Raw genomic sequence first — 18,985 nt, 5'->3', positions numbered from 1 at the left:
ACTGACAAGTTTTTTTCAGCAGCTGAGCTTTTCCATAGGCTTCCAACTTTCAAGCAGGCACATTATATCAGACTTCCATCAAATGAATGATATTATGGAGAAGTCAATATTTTCTTCTTAGTAATGTTGGACTTTCCCGGAAGATGAGTATGATTCCTTTCTATAAAGCTCAACAGCAATTGGTTGAGGACAGTCCAAAAAAAGGATCTTAGAAAAAGCATCTGTGTAGTTATTACAATCTTTTTTCTTTTCCTCCCTCCTTTAAAGAGCTTAAAAAAAAATTTGTATCATAAATACTGCAGTGAATTACCAGTATTTAATCCAAGTTCAAAACAAAAGTTGGTTCAATCACTTTGGCACCAATTTTCAATCCACGTTCTAGATTTCATCTAGATGACTGAACAAAATGTCAATCAAAAGAATAATAATGGGGTACCTGAGCATGCTGTAGTCTACAGAATCTCCGTTTTGCTCTTTAAAAAACAAAACAAACAAACAAAAAAAAAATCAAGAAAGATGATAGCTTGGAGTAAAAAATCTATCTATCTTTGCTCAGGGGATGCAGTAAAGACAGCAAACAGAAGTTTAAGAACTTTAACTATATAAAGAAAGATAATAGATAGCAATCAGTATAAAATATGAAATACAGAAGATTTACAAGAAAAATTTACAACTTCAAGGGGAAAGTTGATACTAGTAGGCATAGAACTCAGAATGAAAAAAATGGAAGCAAATAAATGCTAGAAACAGTACAACCCATTATGGCAGAGATACAGAAAAACTGTATATAATGCTGAAGAAAACACAGACGTTTTCAATAGAATTTTTTGCCCTCTGTTTGAAAATAAGTCAGATGATCAGTTTGTGTAACATAAGAATGATGAAATAATATCCAGTCCATTAATAACAAGTGTAAAATCTTCGTGCCCATATTGAAGGATGGCAAGCAGAATGGCTTAAGTAATTTTTATCAAACAAAATGGCCTATAATCATATGCAAAATTAAAAAAAAAAAAAGGAAGAACGAAATCTGATGAAGCATTCAAACCTGAATGCCAGACGTGTGTTTAATAGAAAGCAAGTAAAAAGATTTTATTTAACCTTACAAGTTTGATGTTAATAGGCGTAGTAGCTGTGCATTAGCTATCTGCAAGACATTTACCTTCGTACTGGATGACATTCTGGTTTAGACTGTACAATTATATGATAAAAGATCAAGAAAGGGCTACAGGACATCTCATTGGAGAATAAAAATGAGGTGAAGATGTTCTAGTGGAATTTTGCAGAAATTTGAACTAAGGTCACTAGTTCTGAATCTTTCATCAGTGATCTAGAAGCAAGTATAAAACCACTGTGGGTAAGAAGCAATGTATTGAAGTGGAAACCAGACAGATTTAAGTGGGAAATAAACCATAGATTTTATTAATGATAGTGAAATAATAGTGATAGAGAAAAATACCAAGGATAACATTGGATTCACAAATCTCTTGATGTCTTCAAGTCAAGAAGATTTGAAAGATACGTTTTAGTCAAATACAAATTACTAGGATATACCTAAGAAGAATCTGTAATAACCTGTAGTATTGGTTAAAAAAACCTGTACAAAAACTTCACTGTTCATGTGTCTTGAAATTATATATATAGAATCGTATCTATACACATATAAAATACACAAAAATTAATGTAACTTTATAATATGTAGAAAATACAAGTATTTGTATTGTGAAGCACTTGGGTGTAGTTATCCTAATTTATAACTACCATGGCTTTAAAAATCAAACTGTCAACCACATTACTGAAACAGTCAGCCTAGAAATTCCATATGGTGGCAATATCTAGTAGCAAATCTAGAAGTTCTAATTTTCTCTTAGGAACCAAAGAAGATAATCTTAAAAATATTTCAAAAAATTATTTCGCCCTAATTCTGGGAGATCTCAAGCTGAGTTTTGTTTAGTGTTTGTTCTCCATGTCAATGAAATATGTGACTTCAGGTATTACATACAGAATTTTAAAATATAATGAAATTAAACTAATTGTAACAAAGTAAAAAAAAAATTAGCTTTTTTAAAAAGCAGCTTATGTTAAACTTTCCCTAGATTTGTATATTCAAAAGACTCAAGAACTGAACAATGTAGAAAAGGATTTACAGAAATATCTTCAAAAGTGATTTAAGGGAAGAGCTGTGTAAAAGGCAATGAGGTATTCATTGAACAATTAACTATCAAACAGAACAAACTAGTTTGGCTAGCTGGTCTTCTGTTCAGAAATCAGAACGTTGTCTGTCTGGCTTACATTCTTGTTTAGCCTGTAAAGTAATCCCTCTTTTGATCTTCATTTCAAAATACAATATAAACTTCTTGGAAAACGTTTAACATAGAGTTTTGGTTAATTATGAGGCCATTTTTTGACATCAAATAGATAATAAACACTGTTTAGAAAATATTTCATTTTATGAACAGCTGTTCGGCAATGTTTATAGCCTCTACAGATTTGATTTTTTTTGTAGCAGTAATTTACCTCTTGTGAAATCTGTGTTACTCGTTCCTTCTGATGTTCCAGATCTTTTACAAGCAACGAGTTTTGCTTTTCTAGCTGCAGTAACCTCCTTGCCAAGTGAACACTGTGCCAATGAAAAGCAAGCTCAAGTTGAATTTTTTCCAAAACATGCAAAAGAAATTCTCACATTTATATTTCAGAACCTGATTGCCTTAATTTTTCATGAATGCTTAAATACTAATACATATTTACTACATAGTGAAACATGCAGAATGGTCAAAGTTAGAACAACAATGAAAATATTACAAAAGTTAACAGCACTGAAATAGTATTCCCACAGTTATGCCATTGTAATATTTTTTACAAAGTAATTACCTATATAATTTGTACAACACTACACAATTGCAGTAATCATGTCAAAATGTTTCAACTAATTATGACTATTTACTTTTTAGCAACTTTAGGGAATCACTGTAAGTGGCTTCTCCTTAAACCATTTTTTTAAAAAAAGCACATTAATAAACATTTTGTAGTGGAACACTGAAAAATGTAGTATTTTATAATTTTCAAGACAAAGGCAAAGTTGTTTTGTCGGACATTTAATATGCTAAATAGTTAAATGTTATTTCCACTCTTTTTTTAAAGAAACTCTTATGCAGATCCACAAATTAACTTAGAAGTGAAGAGAAAGGATTAGTGAGTTACTTAAACACCCTAGTTAAAAAATTAGATCCTCAACCTCTTGCATGTTTCATGTCCAAAGTCAAAAGAGTTTATCATCAATTCAACAGCATAGTTCCACAGGCAGCAATGGGAAGATTCAGCATGCAGTCGCAGAGCATACTTCCAGACATCTAACCTAGTCTTTGAAGCTGTTAATCATTTAGTCCTGTTCAATATAATCTGTAGAGTCTGACTGTATGCCACTAAAATGGACTCCTGGATGGTGAACTGTAATGTACTCCAAACTCCATTGACTGTATTGATTAGAACGGAATTGGTTATAATGGGAGGTTAGATTCTCTGTGTTAAACCTATGATTAGATGCCTAAATTTATGTATCCTGTAATGAATCCTGCCATCTTTGTAGGATTCAGCAGCTTGGTGGCTAATTATCAAAATCATATCTAGAGAATTTATCATTGTACCCCTCCGTGTTTAGGCACTCTAGTCAGCAATCTATTTCACAACCTGACATGGGAAATTCAGAGCTCTAAAAATGAGGAAGATATACAGGGTTAATACCCCTTTTTTAGTGTGCCTTAACCACTGGACTAATGGCTCTCCACAACGATGTATCCTTCCAGTCAAATACATGCCATTTTGCAGCAACTTATATATTGAAGAAAGGGAGAAGTCACTCCAGTTAAGATCTTAGACTCTCAATGCTTACCATCCATAAACTGAAAATGTAAGATTGTCTCCAAATAATGGATAGCAAAGTGTTACCCAGTTCTTGACCATGATACTGAATCTATAAGAGTGTAGGTGGTCTAAAGCACACTGACAGGGAGATTATATTTACCCTTAAGCTGAGGCCTACAGTGTGTAAAGCAAGATGAATGTATAAACTTTCTCTGAAAATTTGACCAGTCATAACCTCCACCTTCTCCTCAGTAAAAGGGAGTCTTAATATTCTTCACTTGTGTTATAAACCTACCCTTTCACACAGATGATCTTTTACTTTCACCTTGTATGAGAGGAATTACCTGAAATTCTCAATACCATTCACTAAAAGGTTGGTTCTCTCAGTTCCTCCTACAAGAAGCATTAGACTGTGTAAGCAATAACTGAGAAAAAGAGAAATCAGTTCTCCAAACTAGTTATTTGAATTTTTATTTAGGAGAGACGAGATGTGTGTTAAGGTCCAATCTAGTACAAAAGAGGAATGAACCACTTCTCTGCTATCTCTGGTTAGGGTTCTTATACATTAACTATTAAGAGTGCAAGGGGAAACATGGATACCTTCCCATGGCAACTTTGGAAATGTAGGCCATCATAATTTTCCCAGCTACAACTATTCAGTGAACTTGACTTTGCAAGTATTTAAGAATAAACACAAGTATGTCTTTCAAGTATGCTTCTCAATATGTTTTTTTGACAAATTTAAAGCAAAGGGACAAAGGGACTAATCTGCAAAGACATCTTATTCTGGAAAACTTTGATTCCAACTATACCAGAAAATTACGCAGTGCTTGAGAGTGTGATAATTTATTGTCAGCAAACCACTAGAGTGTTCCTGGTAGTATTCTGGCATTCCTCAAAAAATTTCCTCCCAAATAGCTCCTGGGCATAGCTGAAGAGTTAGTGCAGGCAATCAATCATTGCCAATACATAGTTCACATGCAGCTAACCTACACTGAGAGTTTACTTTTACGGAAGCGGGATACTACATGCCGTTTGGTCTCAATACTTCAGAATGTTCCCAGGCATGTTTAATTTACTAATACAGGTATAAGGTACCTACGTCCGAAGTAATGAAATAGTTGTTTCTGGCAAGTAGGCAAAGAGGTACAGACCCCACAATGCACTATGCTTGAATCGGTGGTTTTGTACAGTCTCAGAGACTGAAATGCATGCTGTGAACTTGTAAGAGCTCTTCATTTAGGATCCCATATGTCTGGAATTAGAAAAATAAATAAATCATAGAATCACAGGATAGTTTAGGTTGGAAAAGACCTTTAAGATCATCAAGTCCAACCATAAACCTAACACTACCAAGTCCACCACTAAACCATGTCCCTAAGCGCCTCTTCCACACGTCTTTTAAATACCTCCAGGGATGGTGACTCAACTACCTCCCTGGGCAGCCTGTTCCAATGCCTGACAACCCTTTCAGTGAAGAAGTTTTTCCTAATATCCAGTCTAAACCTCCCCTGGCACAACTTGAGGCCATTTGCTCTTGTCGTATCACTTGTCACTTGGGAGAAGAGACCAGCACCCACCTCCCTACAACCTCCTTTCAGGTAGTTGTAGAGGGCAATAAGGTCTCCCCTCAGCCTCCTCTTCTCCAGACTAAACAACCCCAGTTCCCTCAGCCGCTCCTCATAAGACTTGTGCTCTACATGCTTTTCCAGCTTCGTTACACTTCTCTGGACACGCTCCGGCACCTCCATGTTTTTCTTGTAGTGACGGGCCCAAAACTGGACACAGTATTCGAGGTGCGGCCTCACCAGCGCCGAATACAAAGGTACAGTCACTCCCCTAGTCCCGGCCACACCGTTTCTGATCCAGGCCAGGATGTCGCTGGCCTTCTTGGCCACCTGGGCACACTGCTGGCTCACATTCAGCCAGCTGTAGACCAACACCCCCAGGTCCTTTTCGCTGGACAGCTTTCCAGCCACTCTTCCCCAAGCCTGTAGCATTGCATGGGGTTGTTGTGACCCAAGTGCAGGACCCGGCACTTGGCCTTGTTGAACTGCATACAATTGGCCTCGGCCCATCGATCCAGCCTGTCCAGATCCCCCTGCACAGCCTTCCTACCCTCAAGTAGATCAACATTCCCGCCCAACTTGGTATTGCCTGCAAGCTTACTGAGGGTGCACTCAATACCCTCATCCAGATCATTGATAAAGTTATTAAATAAAACTGGCTCCAATACTGAGCCCTGGGGAACACCACTTGTGACTGGTAGTGGACTCCAAAAAAGAAGATTATTCACATTTGTAATAGATTATCTTTCCTTAAGTAGTCTCGGAGAGCAGAAAAAACCTACTGTGTTTCTTTAATGGCTCTAAACATAGAATTTGGTGTCACAGAGAGTTTGTTTTAAAGCTTAGGGAGCCAAAGGCATCACACACATTTTCTGCATGGCAGTCTTCGTTGAGTCAGAACAGCAGCAGGTAAACCATACACAGACTTTTATGGCTTTTTTAATCTTCTTAATTTTAAAAAGGTAAGAAAAGTCTGTGAAGTCTCCAACACCATTATGAAGGATTAAATCGGCTTTATCTGCCAAAGCCTTTTGGAACAAAAGAGGAGTATATGAGGCATTCTGATAGAGCCACTTCTAAGCACATCTGAAATCCTGGCTTGTTGATTATCAGATTCACCATTCAAAGTTAATTTAGCAGAATTCTTTTATATGTAAATAATCTAAACTGAATCTAGTAAGGTGGGGAAAAAGAAGGATCTATGCTGAATCTCAAAGAAGTTCCCAAACTATTGACAGAGGAGGAAGGAACTGAAGTTTTAGGAAATGATACTATAGAACTCTCAACAGTCTCCTAAAACAGACATACAACAGGGTTATGGAGTTTTTTGCCCCCCACCCCTTTTTGTTTTTCTTCTTCAATTTTATGTAATATAAAAATAAATCTTAAAAGAAAACAATCTGATGAGGCTTAAAAATGTGGAAGAGCAAATTAAGCCATGCCAAAGTTAAGTACTACATAAAATCTTTACTATTTTTGTCAGCAATATATAACTCAGTGCACAACAGGTCTAATCTGATTGACAATCATATTGACAACACTTGAAAAACAAATATAAAGGACAGAAGAAATAGTACGTGGCCCATAAATCTTTGTTGCAAACATGAACAGACCATCATCTGCCCTTAATTCTCATCAGTAACTTCCAATGTTAAATATTCTTTGTCATGGAGAAGGTGGGGATTAAGAAGATAAAAACGACTAAACAAACTAATACTTGTAGTAAAAAAACAGCTATACATGACAAAAACTGCACTTCCAGCTCCTGAATGCTAGAAATGTACACTGTGAAGCTATGGTACATTAGCCCTGTCTTTATACTCTTCTCTGTGTGCCCACCAATGATGGTGGAGTTTCTCATTTTGGTAGAAGACAGTATGATCACATACCACTAACACAAATTATGCAGTTGACTTTCCTGCATTTGAGCAAATTGTAGGCACAAAGTGCAAGGAATGAGTCTAATCCTGGGAGAACCACTATCCTAATTGTGGCGTCTCCTCTGCCAGGCTGGAGACAGGATTCTGAATTTAAAAAAAAAATAAAAAAAAAATCACATTACTCTGACCTGGTATTGTGAAGGATGTGGAATCTCTGTCCATAGAGAAAAATCTAAACTTAGCTGGGCAAGCTCTTGAACAATTGGATTTGCTCTGAGCATAGTGTTGGTCCCTGCTGACCTCCAGATGTTCCTTCCAACCTAAATCATCCCACTATTCCATGATTCCAATCTTAGGTTATGTTTTCTTTTTATACTATCTACACATATTTTTAACAACAGCAAAAGTTTTGCTGTGGTCACAGTTTAAAAATATTGTAAACAAATCCACATTCCCTATACTTCACAGTGAGTTGTAGCCTTTATGCTCACAATGAGCCATTCAAATGTCACAATTATTTCTTAAGGACATTGCATAATATATATTCATTATTTTAAAATAACTATGATCAAGAGGCATATTATTCAGCCTACACACCACTTTTATCTATTGATCAAGCGGTATCAGAGCAAACTGAAGAAATATAACTGGAATCGGACCCTGTATTTGTAAAGATGAAATAGTCATGCTCTGAAACCTCGGCCTTCTTGATTTCCTGACAGATGTTTTTGTTACAATTACATACAATCTTTTTTAGGGTATTAAAAACTTATTTCCTATTATATAAATGTAAACAATGTAACTAGTCTTTTTACAGCTGTTTAGTTTTATACAACTAAAATTCATCTTTCTGAAAGACAAGGAAAAGAGATCTTAAAATGACCTAGAAAAATACGTATATGCTCATTTATACGCATCAACCACATTAAGAGGTCCTAGTCTTCATTTTATTCCTGTATACTTAAGTAATTTAAAAAACTCTTTACGTTAATCAAACTGGCTGCATTCTAAAACAAAACATAATGCACATATCTTCACTTACTTTATCTGGAACAAATAAATTCAGGAGGCACTTTTTTACCTTTGCTTTAGTCGTCTTTTGGCTGTTGTAGGAACATTAGCACCATACCCATATGAGAAGAGAACCCTTTCAGCTTCAACTTCATTTTCCACTGCAAAAAATTGCAGAAAGGTACTGCTGAAGAACGTAATTACAGTGCAAGAACTTACAAGCTTCTGAGCAATTCTATTTATAATTATACACATGCACAAACATTTTTCTAGAAGCTAGATTTTCAGTTGGTGCAACATTCTGGACTTCAGTGGAACAATTTTGTTCACAATTAGCATTAATACAGTGCCATATATTAATTTCTTAAAACACTGACAGGCTTTTCACTTTTTATTTTTCTGACTAACATAAGACTTATGCAATACGAAAGTAAAGGAAAAGAGTTCAGTGTCCTTGAATATTCATATTATTGGTATAGTCACAAAATACACACTAATAGTGTAAGTTTAATTCAGCAGTACAGGGTTAGGTTGCTTAGGGTTTTTTTGTAAAGAATTAATTTTCTGTTCATACATGAGGAAGTAGAGGAAGATAAAATTAGGAAGTGCTTAAGACAACTAGACATAAACAAGTCCATGGGACCAGAAGGGACACATCCCAGGTTGCTGAGGGAGCTGGTGTCACTGTGAGGCTGCTCACTATCATTTTTGAAAGACTGTTGTGATCAGAAATTTCTGATAACCTGAGGAAAACAAATGCCATACCCACCTTCAGGGAAGGGCAAGAAGGCGATTCTTATGTTTACACAAAGTAAAAATATTCAAAGTAGTCTCTGCCTCCATAGATAATTGATTTCTGAAAATGTATTTCTAAGGATTTAAACCATATTGGAATTGCTTTGAAAATAAATCCCAATAGCAGCAAGATTAAATTGTGTACAGATTTTAATATTTCAGCTCGTGTATTTCAGGTTTCCTCTCTCCCATAAGATACAGTGGGCCAGAAAAAAAAAATGAACAAGTCTATGTGTTGGGAGGCAGGCAGGGGCAGAGAGAAGAGACAGAGAGGATGGGTAAAGGGGTACAAAGAGAAAGGGAGAGCGGCAGGGGTGTGAGAGATGGAGGGAGCACAAATGAACACCAGCCCAGGCACCACATAGCAGCTTTGATAAATTAAGTAGTAGGGAACAGGAGAGACAAATTTAGGAAATGTTGACAGTCCTACCTGGTTCATCTTTCCTAATGCTCAAGTGCCTCAAAATCAGAAATACCTTCTCTCCGCAACTTGCGCAATGCTATAGCTTCTTTCCTCACTTGTCTAATACCCTTTTAATGCTATTTTAAACAAGGATTCTTAAAACACATTTAGAAAGAGAAAAGCCTCTTGTAGAGCACTTGTGAGAAGTCACATATCTAGTTACATGAAAAACAATACAGAAATTCCAGTAAGCGTGACAAAGAAAGTTTACTGGTGTGGCAGTACAAAGGCAACAGAACTTCAGATTTTCAAGGCTGTCTTAGTTATGAAAGGGTTCAGAAAAAAATAAAACATAATTTAACCTGCATTTGTAATAATCCTTCTTTTTGGTTACAAATTCAGTGTTGTATGTCTTAGAAAAATGTCAGTAAGATCCTGCCCTATAAATTTGTATCTGTCAGTAGTGTCCATGTAAATGTCAGATCGTGAAGACAAACACAAAAAAAATTTGGAAATGTTGTAGATATCAAGCCAAAGTAATATTCTGTACCAGTGTGTGCTTCTCTCATCTTCTTTTATGTCTTTCCAGGCTCTTCACCTGACTTCGTGGTGTAAAATGTACATTTTACAAGTTAGGGGACACTGACTAATGACAGTTTTTTTACACTGCTTAGCAAAAAAGTGCCATTGTGAGGATACAGATAAGTTCAACTTTTTTCTTAAGATGTTACTAACCAATGGAAGCAAGAAAAATCAAACAACTAGTCTACAACAAAAATACCCCAAAGTGAAGATTTTACCCTGAAAAGCAAAAATAGACAAATGCCAAGCAAGTTTACTATTATTATTCATGTGGAAACCACTCAGATGCTGTAAGGAGTGGCTACATAAATTCTTGATAGTTTCCAGAATAGGCTGTTTCGTGTTATTTCAATATTAATAAAGTGAGGCATAATGATGAGGGAATAACAGTCACAACTCAGTGATCTCTTCCACATGTACAGTCTCCAAAAGAAAAAATAAAAAGCTTATATGATTATATGACAAAAGCCACCTCACGTGCAAATACACAGTTTATTAAAAAGTTCAGAGAACCCAACCCCCACCAGCACCCCCAAATATTGTAGAACAGCAGAGGCTCCATAACTCAAGGAGAAAAAAATAATACTACATGGTAGTGAAATATAAAGACTTGACCACAGGACTGAAGAGTAAAATCTTATTCTCACTAAAGTCCATAGAAAATTCTAATTGTCTTCCACACAATGATTCAGCCTATATTATATTCTCTGAAAGACAGACTGGAGTATTTCCAGAACACATTAAATTTGAAAAATAATTATATTTCCTTTCTTTCAACTTTTTGCTTCCTTTAGCTATTTATCACATGTAAATACTAGGACATAATTCAAGATACAGGGGGGAGTATGTCTGTGTTCTCCTTCAAAGTGTTTTTGAAAAAGAAATACTTTTATTTCTTCTGATTTTCCTCAGAAGTTCACCTTGGTGCTGGAATTCAGTTTTAATTAGTATTAATCCTAACTTTCAATATCAAACATATAATAATAACAGAAAGAAAACCCAATGTTCTGTTATTAAATAGAAAGTATATTTAAATAATATTGAACTATAACTCCCTTTTTTCTCCAACAAAAATCAGAAAATAAAGTCATTATATTTTAACAGAACAGTTAATTTGTAAACTTTCATTTCTTTAAGTCATATTCTGTAGCATAGAATATAAATTGTAATTAAAATACATACTTAAGAAGTCAAGAATGATTTAGTTCTGTAAAAAACTTTACTGCCATCCCAAGATGCATAAGAAAATGTAACCAAGTGTAACCAAAAAACAGCATTCTGAACTCTATCTTCTTGGGAAAAAAATGAAGGTAAGGTCCAAAAATTCTGTATTCATACATAAATACTCCTTAGGCAAGTTTATAAATATACTTAAAAAAACGCGTTACCGACTAAAACATAAGCATGTTTTGGGTAGTCATGCCATTCTAACACATACAAGCTGCAGCGTATAAAATTAATAAAGTATGTGCAGTCTAATTACTAAAGATACCCAGACATCATTGCATCCCAGTAATACATACTTTGCTCTACACTACTGTTTTTATATAAAGCTTATGCAATAATCGTCTACCTCGAAAACATGATTTATAAATTGTGCTTCTTTTTCGGAGGAGCGAAGAAAGAGAAAAGGACAAGAAGATACATGAATTAGTTTCAAATCTTAAAATGTCCTCCTCTATTTACACACAGGCTAAAAGACTTCAAGATTAGAGTCATAGTTTCAAATTGGAAATTACTTGCTTTGTGGATTCATATAGGCTCAGAATCAAATCAATAGAGATTTCACAGAAATTTTGCTGTGCTTGAGAACAGATATTGTCATTTTTGCCAAGCAGAGACAAAATTTTTCAAGAGTAATGAGGCCTGAATTTAATCCAGAGTTCAGTACTTGGAACAGACTGATCTGCCACAAGCAACTACTTAATGTCTAATTATTATTAGTTCAACAGAAGAAGAGCTTTTTTGACCCCAATTCATTCAAAAATTCACATTACTCATTGTACTGTATTATCAAACCTATAATTGTCTGTCAACAAAGAGGGTTTCCTGGTATTCAAAATATAAATAAATAGTAGGAGAATCCTAAAAAAAAATAATCTAATTATTATGGATGATTAGAATAAGGAAAAGAGAAATGAGGGAAAAAGAAACACTGATACGATTTTTAATAACCGTATGTTTAAGTTCATGTTTTTTTGATACATATTCACAAATACATTTAGAAACCCATAATTAATATTTTCTATCAAAATAATTACTCCATCTTAATTGTCAGGCATAAGGAGGGAGAATGACAGGCACTGTAATACTTTCCAAGTGCCATGAGAAACAAGATATTTTGCCATAATGCCAGAAACACTTACAGATAGAATATAATTTGTGACAGAACTTACTTTCTGCTGTCTGCAATATTATCTCATCAAGCTCTTTTTCAAGTTTTTCGTAAGTATCTAGCCTTGCTTGAAACTCAGAATTTTGTGTTTGAAGTTCAATAATGCGTGTTTCACTAGAAGACTGAAGACTATAAAATTCCTTAGTAAGCACCTGTGAGAATGAATAATGAAAAGATCGGGGATTCAGCGTTACAGCTATTTATGAAAGAGGCAAAATATAATACATGTAAAATGCTTAGCAGTATGATACTAAATATTTGATGTAACTTTTGCACAGGAAAGATTAAAATACTTTAAAAAGTGGTTATTTTTTCAACTATATTATCTTGCACAGATTACACTTATGCCTATCTTCTAAGGTCTTAGCAATTCTGAAAATCTCTCTCCGAAAAAGCTACAGGAATTTTAAAGGAGAGTTAGGAAAAGCAAGGTAACAGCTAAAAAAAATTAATACACAGCACTCAAAACAGTGTAAATGCATTTACTTTTGTTGCTTTAACTGAATTCAGATTTTAATTATCAACTTAAAAGAAGAAGGTTCCTTTACAGAATGGTAAATGCATGAATACCAAAATTTGGTATTTAAGATATACCAGATTCTTATAATTTACTTATTACTGAAAGGTAATACGCCATTAACATTCAGGACTAATGTAAATACTTAATCCACTTAAGTTTAAACAAGAAAGCACATATTCAAAAGTAAAAGTTATGAAGGTCCGTGTAAAAACTAAAGCTTGATATAGTGCTTGAAAATAGAAAACAACACAACATAAATATCATAAAACCAACTGGAATAAAAAAGTCCTTGGTAAGTAAAGTAGTAATCTACATGCTTTGCAGAAAAAAACTCCACCCAAACAGGTAAAGGAATAATCATGTAGTACTGTAGCTAAGCTTAATACTAACTTCCCAAATAAAAATCCCAAACACTGAAGATGACAATTGAATCTAAAACTTAAGATACAGAAATATATGCACAGTGTATATGGCAGTAATGCCAGATTCACTGTCAAAACCACTAAAGAATGCACAATGCTTAGAGAAACAAGCCACTCCAACATAAAAAGATTGGTCTAGTGTCACAGAAAAATAAATGTATAGGTTAAAATTTGGCAACATATAAACCATCTGTTTTAGCGTGCATAAGAAGAGAAACTACTGTGCTGAAATCCAAATAAAACCAAGAGTTGGTTCACAAAGCAGCTGTAGCTGAGCCACAAGATACTAGTGACTACACTATTAAGATCAATATCCTAGAAGAAGAATAAGGAAAAAAACGTAGTAGATTGACACTGTATAAGAAAGGAAATTAAAAAAAAATAAGAATTCAGTCAAAAGGAACAAAAGTAAAAGCTTCAGACATCAAGTATTTAAATTCTGCAAGAACATTTCTTAATGAAAGAGAACTGGTTTCAAAGAGTCTCTCTAAAGAGAAAAGAAAGTGCCAAATGTGTTACTAGAATTGAATGCCAAATATTCAAGATGTTATTCTGATCAAATAAATAGCCACAAAGAAAAAGGAAATATAACTCAAATTTAACTATCTTCTCAAAGTTTAGACATGTCTGTGCAATGAAAAATATGTTTAGCAACCTCAAAGTCTAGCACAACTGGCACTCCCAGTGCTTGTGACCACAACTAACCTCATCAGACAGGATCTGAATGTCCCAATATAGACAAAACAAGAAATTAAATTTTATCTAAAACTCTCTAATTCTGTTTCCACTCTATAGTTCCTTTTCATAAACACCCTAGGCAGGTTCAGCACTAGAAATGCGGGGACCTGAAGAACAGCATCCTTCTCCAAAAAAATGAAGGCTGCCATAGCTGGCACTTAGAAAAAAGGTTTTTATTCTGTCCTGTCCAGTTTGTATTCTGACGTTTTAGACATACACTGCCAATCTCATTTAAATCTCACAAATTGGACTCAGTGATATGACTTTGGACTAACTTTGCACAGCTGAATAATTTTTTTTTAAAGTAAGTTTGCTCTGTTGAATACTAGACACCTTTCCAATACTAAAACAGGTGAACAGGATATGATACATTTTTGAAAGTACATGTTTGAAAGATAGTAAATTCTAAGCTTGTAGAGATAAAAAGGCCCAAGTCATTCAACTCTATGTAAACAGGTGCACGGGGTGTAGGTGCCCAGGCGCTGGCAGTGGGGGGCTGCGTGTGCCTCTGTGAGGAGAGGCCGGAGCCGCCCCGGACACAGCCGGTTCCAGCTGGCTCCAGCGGACCCACCGCAGGGCAGGGCTGAGCCCAGCAGCAAAGACGGTGACATCTCAAGGAAAATGTTTTTAAGGAAGGAGAAAAATGCTGCATGGTAGTGAGGAGTGAGGGGAAAAAAAGTGTGAGAAACAGCCTTGGTGCAGACACCAAGGTGAGAGAAGGAGGGTAGGAGGTGCTCCAGGTACCAGAACAGATTCCCTTGCAGCCCGTGGAGAAGGCCACGGTGACGCCGGTTGTCCTCCTGCAGACCATGAAAGACCATGCCAGAACAGACATCCACATTGCAGCCCATAGAAGACCCCATGCTGGAACAGGTGGACGTGCCCTGAACCCTGAAGAACTGCAACCTGTGGAGAGCCCTATTAGGAGCAGACTTTCTCCCAACAGAAGCTGCAGCCCATGGAGGATCCACACTGGAGCAGGGTGAAAGTGTGAGGAGGAAGGAGCAGCAGAGAGGAGCCGTTATGGACTGACCGCAACTCCCATTCCCCATCTCTCTCTTGCTGCTCAGGGAGGGGGAGGTATAGGAGTCAGAAATGAAGGAGGGAAGTTAAATCCAGAAGAGAAAGGGATGGGGAAAGATGTTCTAGTTTTTGTCTTTGTTTCTAACTATCTAAATCTATTTCAATTGGTAGTAAGTGAAATTAATTTTCCCCAGGTCAAGTCTGTTTTGCCCATGACGGTAATTGGTAAGTGATCTCCCTCTCTTTGTATCAACCCACGAGCTTTTTCAGCTTATTTACTCCCCTGTCCTCTTGAGAGAGCAGCTGGGTGGGTGTCTGGCAGCCGGCCAAGGTCAACCCACCATGACAAGATTAGCAATTTTAGTTCTTTTCAGTGCTGTATACACCATGCTCTCCTTGACTTCTTTAGCTGTAAAAATTTGTTCCAGAATTGTGTATCAATAAAAAGCATTTTTATTATGAAACAATGCTATTACAAGTCCTAGTTTTTAATAATGATACTGAATTCACCATAACTCTTCTGGTGTAACTGTCTTCTTTCCCTACAAAAAACACATAGACTGACATAAGCAGTTTTGTGATACCAGCATATATATATACACACCTCACGTGAACGAGGTGCTGTCTTCAAATTTCTCCATGAGAGATTGTTTTGCCTTCTTCCTCTCCCTTAAGTCTTGTTTTCCATTGAACTGATCAAACTTAATAAGCTTTGTCATTAGATTCTGCTACAGCAGAATTTGGTGGAGATACTAATTCAGCCGTGGATGTTCTTTGCTACTTTTTCCCCAAGCTTTTCCACTTTAAATTCTAATTGAAAACAACTACGTAATGCCCTGTAAAGCGTCTCTTTATATAACATACCTCCAGCTTTCTCTGATATTTTTCACATTCCATTTGGCACTGTGAAAGATTCTTAGCAGTTTCTTGTTGCATGAGTTGCACACGTTCACTTTCAAAGGACTTTAACTTACTCTGGTGAAGAAGTTCAGCCACTTTGCTTTCTGTGCCAAGCTGCGTTTGTCTATACCTAAAGAAAAAAAAAAAATTTTAGTGATTCAAAAATAAACAAACATGGAATACATGCTAGTCCTGTTCATTACAGGTATAAATTTCAGAAATTAATACAGTATTTTTAAGAGTTTAATAAGTATTAGTATGGTTATCTATGTAACTATTGTAACCTGTATTTGAAACTTAGGAAAATTCAATACAATAATGACAACAAAACACGGTATGTGGAAAACTCAGTCTATGGCTTTTATGAATATGTGGTTAATGCACTATCAAATGACAATGACCTTACAGTATATCTTATTTTTAAAAAATATTAGATCAATGTGAATTTTTTTCTCCGTAAAAAAATGTATGCCCTGAAGTCTTTTCATGGGAGAGATACTAAGGAGATGCTGTCTCCCGTCTTCACCACCACGTGTTACAAACGATAGGGAGAAAAGGTATGAGACATCAGTGGTATCAATGGCACATCCCTTGGGATATCACTTTGGGGTATCATGGGTATCAGTTACACTGCTTTTTCCCATACCCAAAGATATGAAGAAATGTCAGACAATGGTGTATCAACTTCCACAGTCATTCAGAACCGCAGGTCCTTCTCAAAAAGCAGAAATGAAGTATATTTTTGAGAATATCACTATAAGGTAACTATAGGTGACAGATAAATAATACTACACTTAGAAGTGAACTTCATTCATTCTACTCATTATAATTAACACATAATCTCAAAAAAGAGGGGTAAAAAAAGTTTGCTGATAGAATACTAACTTACTGTACTGTAGAAAATGAGGGTGATGTGACAAACAGTAGAAAGCCTTATGAATCTTCGCATTAAATAACATATGAAATTTGAAGGAGATGTATGCAAAGTAAATCACAGCTTGTAAAAATGATCCCAACTACATACATAAAATGATGAACTCCTAGCTGACTGTTTTAATTCACGAGTGAGATCTTGGGGTTACACTACACAAATCCATGAAAACTTCAGCTCAGTTTTAAATAATGGTCAAACCCAGCATTTTGGGATTTACTGTAAAAGCAATAGAGAAAATACAGAAGTCATGTCACTTTACCATTCCATGCTGTTGCCTGCATACTTAATACTGACTACCGTTCTAGTACCTCACCTCACAAGGAATATAATAGAACTGGTAATGCATCAGAGAAGGGTAATAAGGATTATCTTTGACAACTAGCAACATCATGCATTTATACAGTTGCACTGTATGGAAGAAATTAGTTAGCAAGTTCGGACTCCAGAGCTTGGAAAAGAGATGGTGTAAGGAAAATGGAGAAATAAGAGAGGCCTGTAACATCATGAGTGGCACCGACAATGAGAATAGGAATCAATTATTCACTGTATTTTCCAACAGATGAATGAGAAGGCATCTAATAAAGCTAGCAGATGCAAAATGAGAACAAATAGAAGTCGTTCTTCACACATGAAAGCTGTGAAATTCCTTACCATAAGATGTTTTGGATGCTCAAGATTAACACTTACTCAAGAGGATACTGAATAAACTCAGCAGAGAAATCCTTTGACAACTATTAAATGCAAAATGGTACTTCCCACAAAAAAGTCACATAACAACAAATTGTTAGAATGCCAGATGAACCTTTACTCTAACCCAGCATGGCTGTTAGTTAGCTGTCATGCAACACAATTCCACCCCATTTAGCACCTGATCTTTAGGTAGGATTGAGAGCATTTAACAAAAACAAGGGGATTACTTCAAATATTTTCCCTGAGGATTTCAGATGTAGGAATGTTTCTAAGGCACAAAAAGGAAGCAATTTTCACTGGAATTAACTTGAACAGAATAAACAGGTGTCATTATGATGCCCTTTATAATCACTCTGTGGACATCCGTGTATGAGTAAACAGTCCAACGCATGAATGAGACTGTTCCCACACAGGCTGTGTAAGCAGAGATTGGAAATTCCGCCTACTGAGCTCATGAAAAGGTCGCTCTTTTTAAAACAATTTTCTTTTTCAATAGTATGACACTTGAGTGCAGTAACTTTGTTTGAGAACAAACTGCTAAATGCCAATTATCTACCTGGTTATCAACTACCGCTGTCAATTTGCTTGAAGATGCTTTTCAAGCGCTGATACTTTAAGTATTTCATCACTGCGCCCTGACTGTATGTTCCTATTTTCATTTTACCACACAAAAATACTTTCAGCACTCTTACATTCTCCACACTTTGTACATGATTGGCTGCAGACATGACACTAAATCTGTTCCACTATACACATTGTTTACAATCCTGGGAAGACTGTTTTGTTCCAAAATGAGTAAAACTTCACAAAGATACATGTCATCCAGCCAGCTGATGTGCAATGCAACACACAAATGAAATTCATCTACGAGTCACAAGTCATGTTTATTGACTTTCAACAACAAATTCTTATCTTCTGCCTTTACAGAAAATAAATGGCAATGCCTTACTGCAGACTGCTTCAAACCTTAAATTAGCTTGAGGTTCAATGATGTGTTCTGTAACAGAGCCTACACACTGGAAACACATACAAACACAGGCTACGCATACTCCTCTGTACTTACTTTCTATAGTTTCCAGAGAAGTCCGTAGTTCTCTGATGATTTTAGGTCTACTCAATCAGCTGGGTGCTTCCAGAGCATGCTTATGAACCCAATCATGAACAGTAACTTCGGAAAAAAAACCCCTGTACTTTGCATTTTGGAAATCTGAAGTGCTTACATGTGCATGATCTGTTTTGTACTGGTAAGGTTATCAAGAGTCG

At 35.9% G+C, this 18,985-nt stretch overlaps 1 protein-coding gene across 1 annotated transcript in view; it reads right to left on the bottom strand.

Annotated features, from left to right (window-relative positions):
- Positions 1-18,985, bottom strand: part of PIBF1 (progesterone immunomodulatory binding factor 1) — a 123,275-nt gene that overhangs the window by 34,948 nt on the left and 69,342 nt on the right. The window contains exons 10-13 of the mRNA XM_059820297.1: positions 16,063-16,228; positions 12,497-12,647; positions 8,391-8,481; positions 2,518-2,620 (exon numbers count right to left, since the gene is read on the bottom strand). Coding sequence (XP_059676280.1) covers positions 2,518-2,620; positions 8,391-8,481; positions 12,497-12,647; positions 16,063-16,228 — 511 coding nt within the window. The remainder of the gene's footprint in view (positions 1-2,517; positions 2,621-8,390; positions 8,482-12,496; positions 12,648-16,062; positions 16,229-18,985) is intronic.

The sequence above is a fragment of the Gavia stellata genome, chromosome 1, assembly GCF_030936135.1.
Source record: "Gavia stellata isolate bGavSte3 chromosome 1, bGavSte3.hap2, whole genome shotgun sequence".
Classification (NCBI taxonomy): Eukaryota; Metazoa; Chordata; class Aves; order Gaviiformes; family Gaviidae; genus Gavia; species Gavia stellata.
Note: the sequence above shows the minus strand (reverse complement) of the source record. Positions and strands in the feature narration are given on the sequence as shown.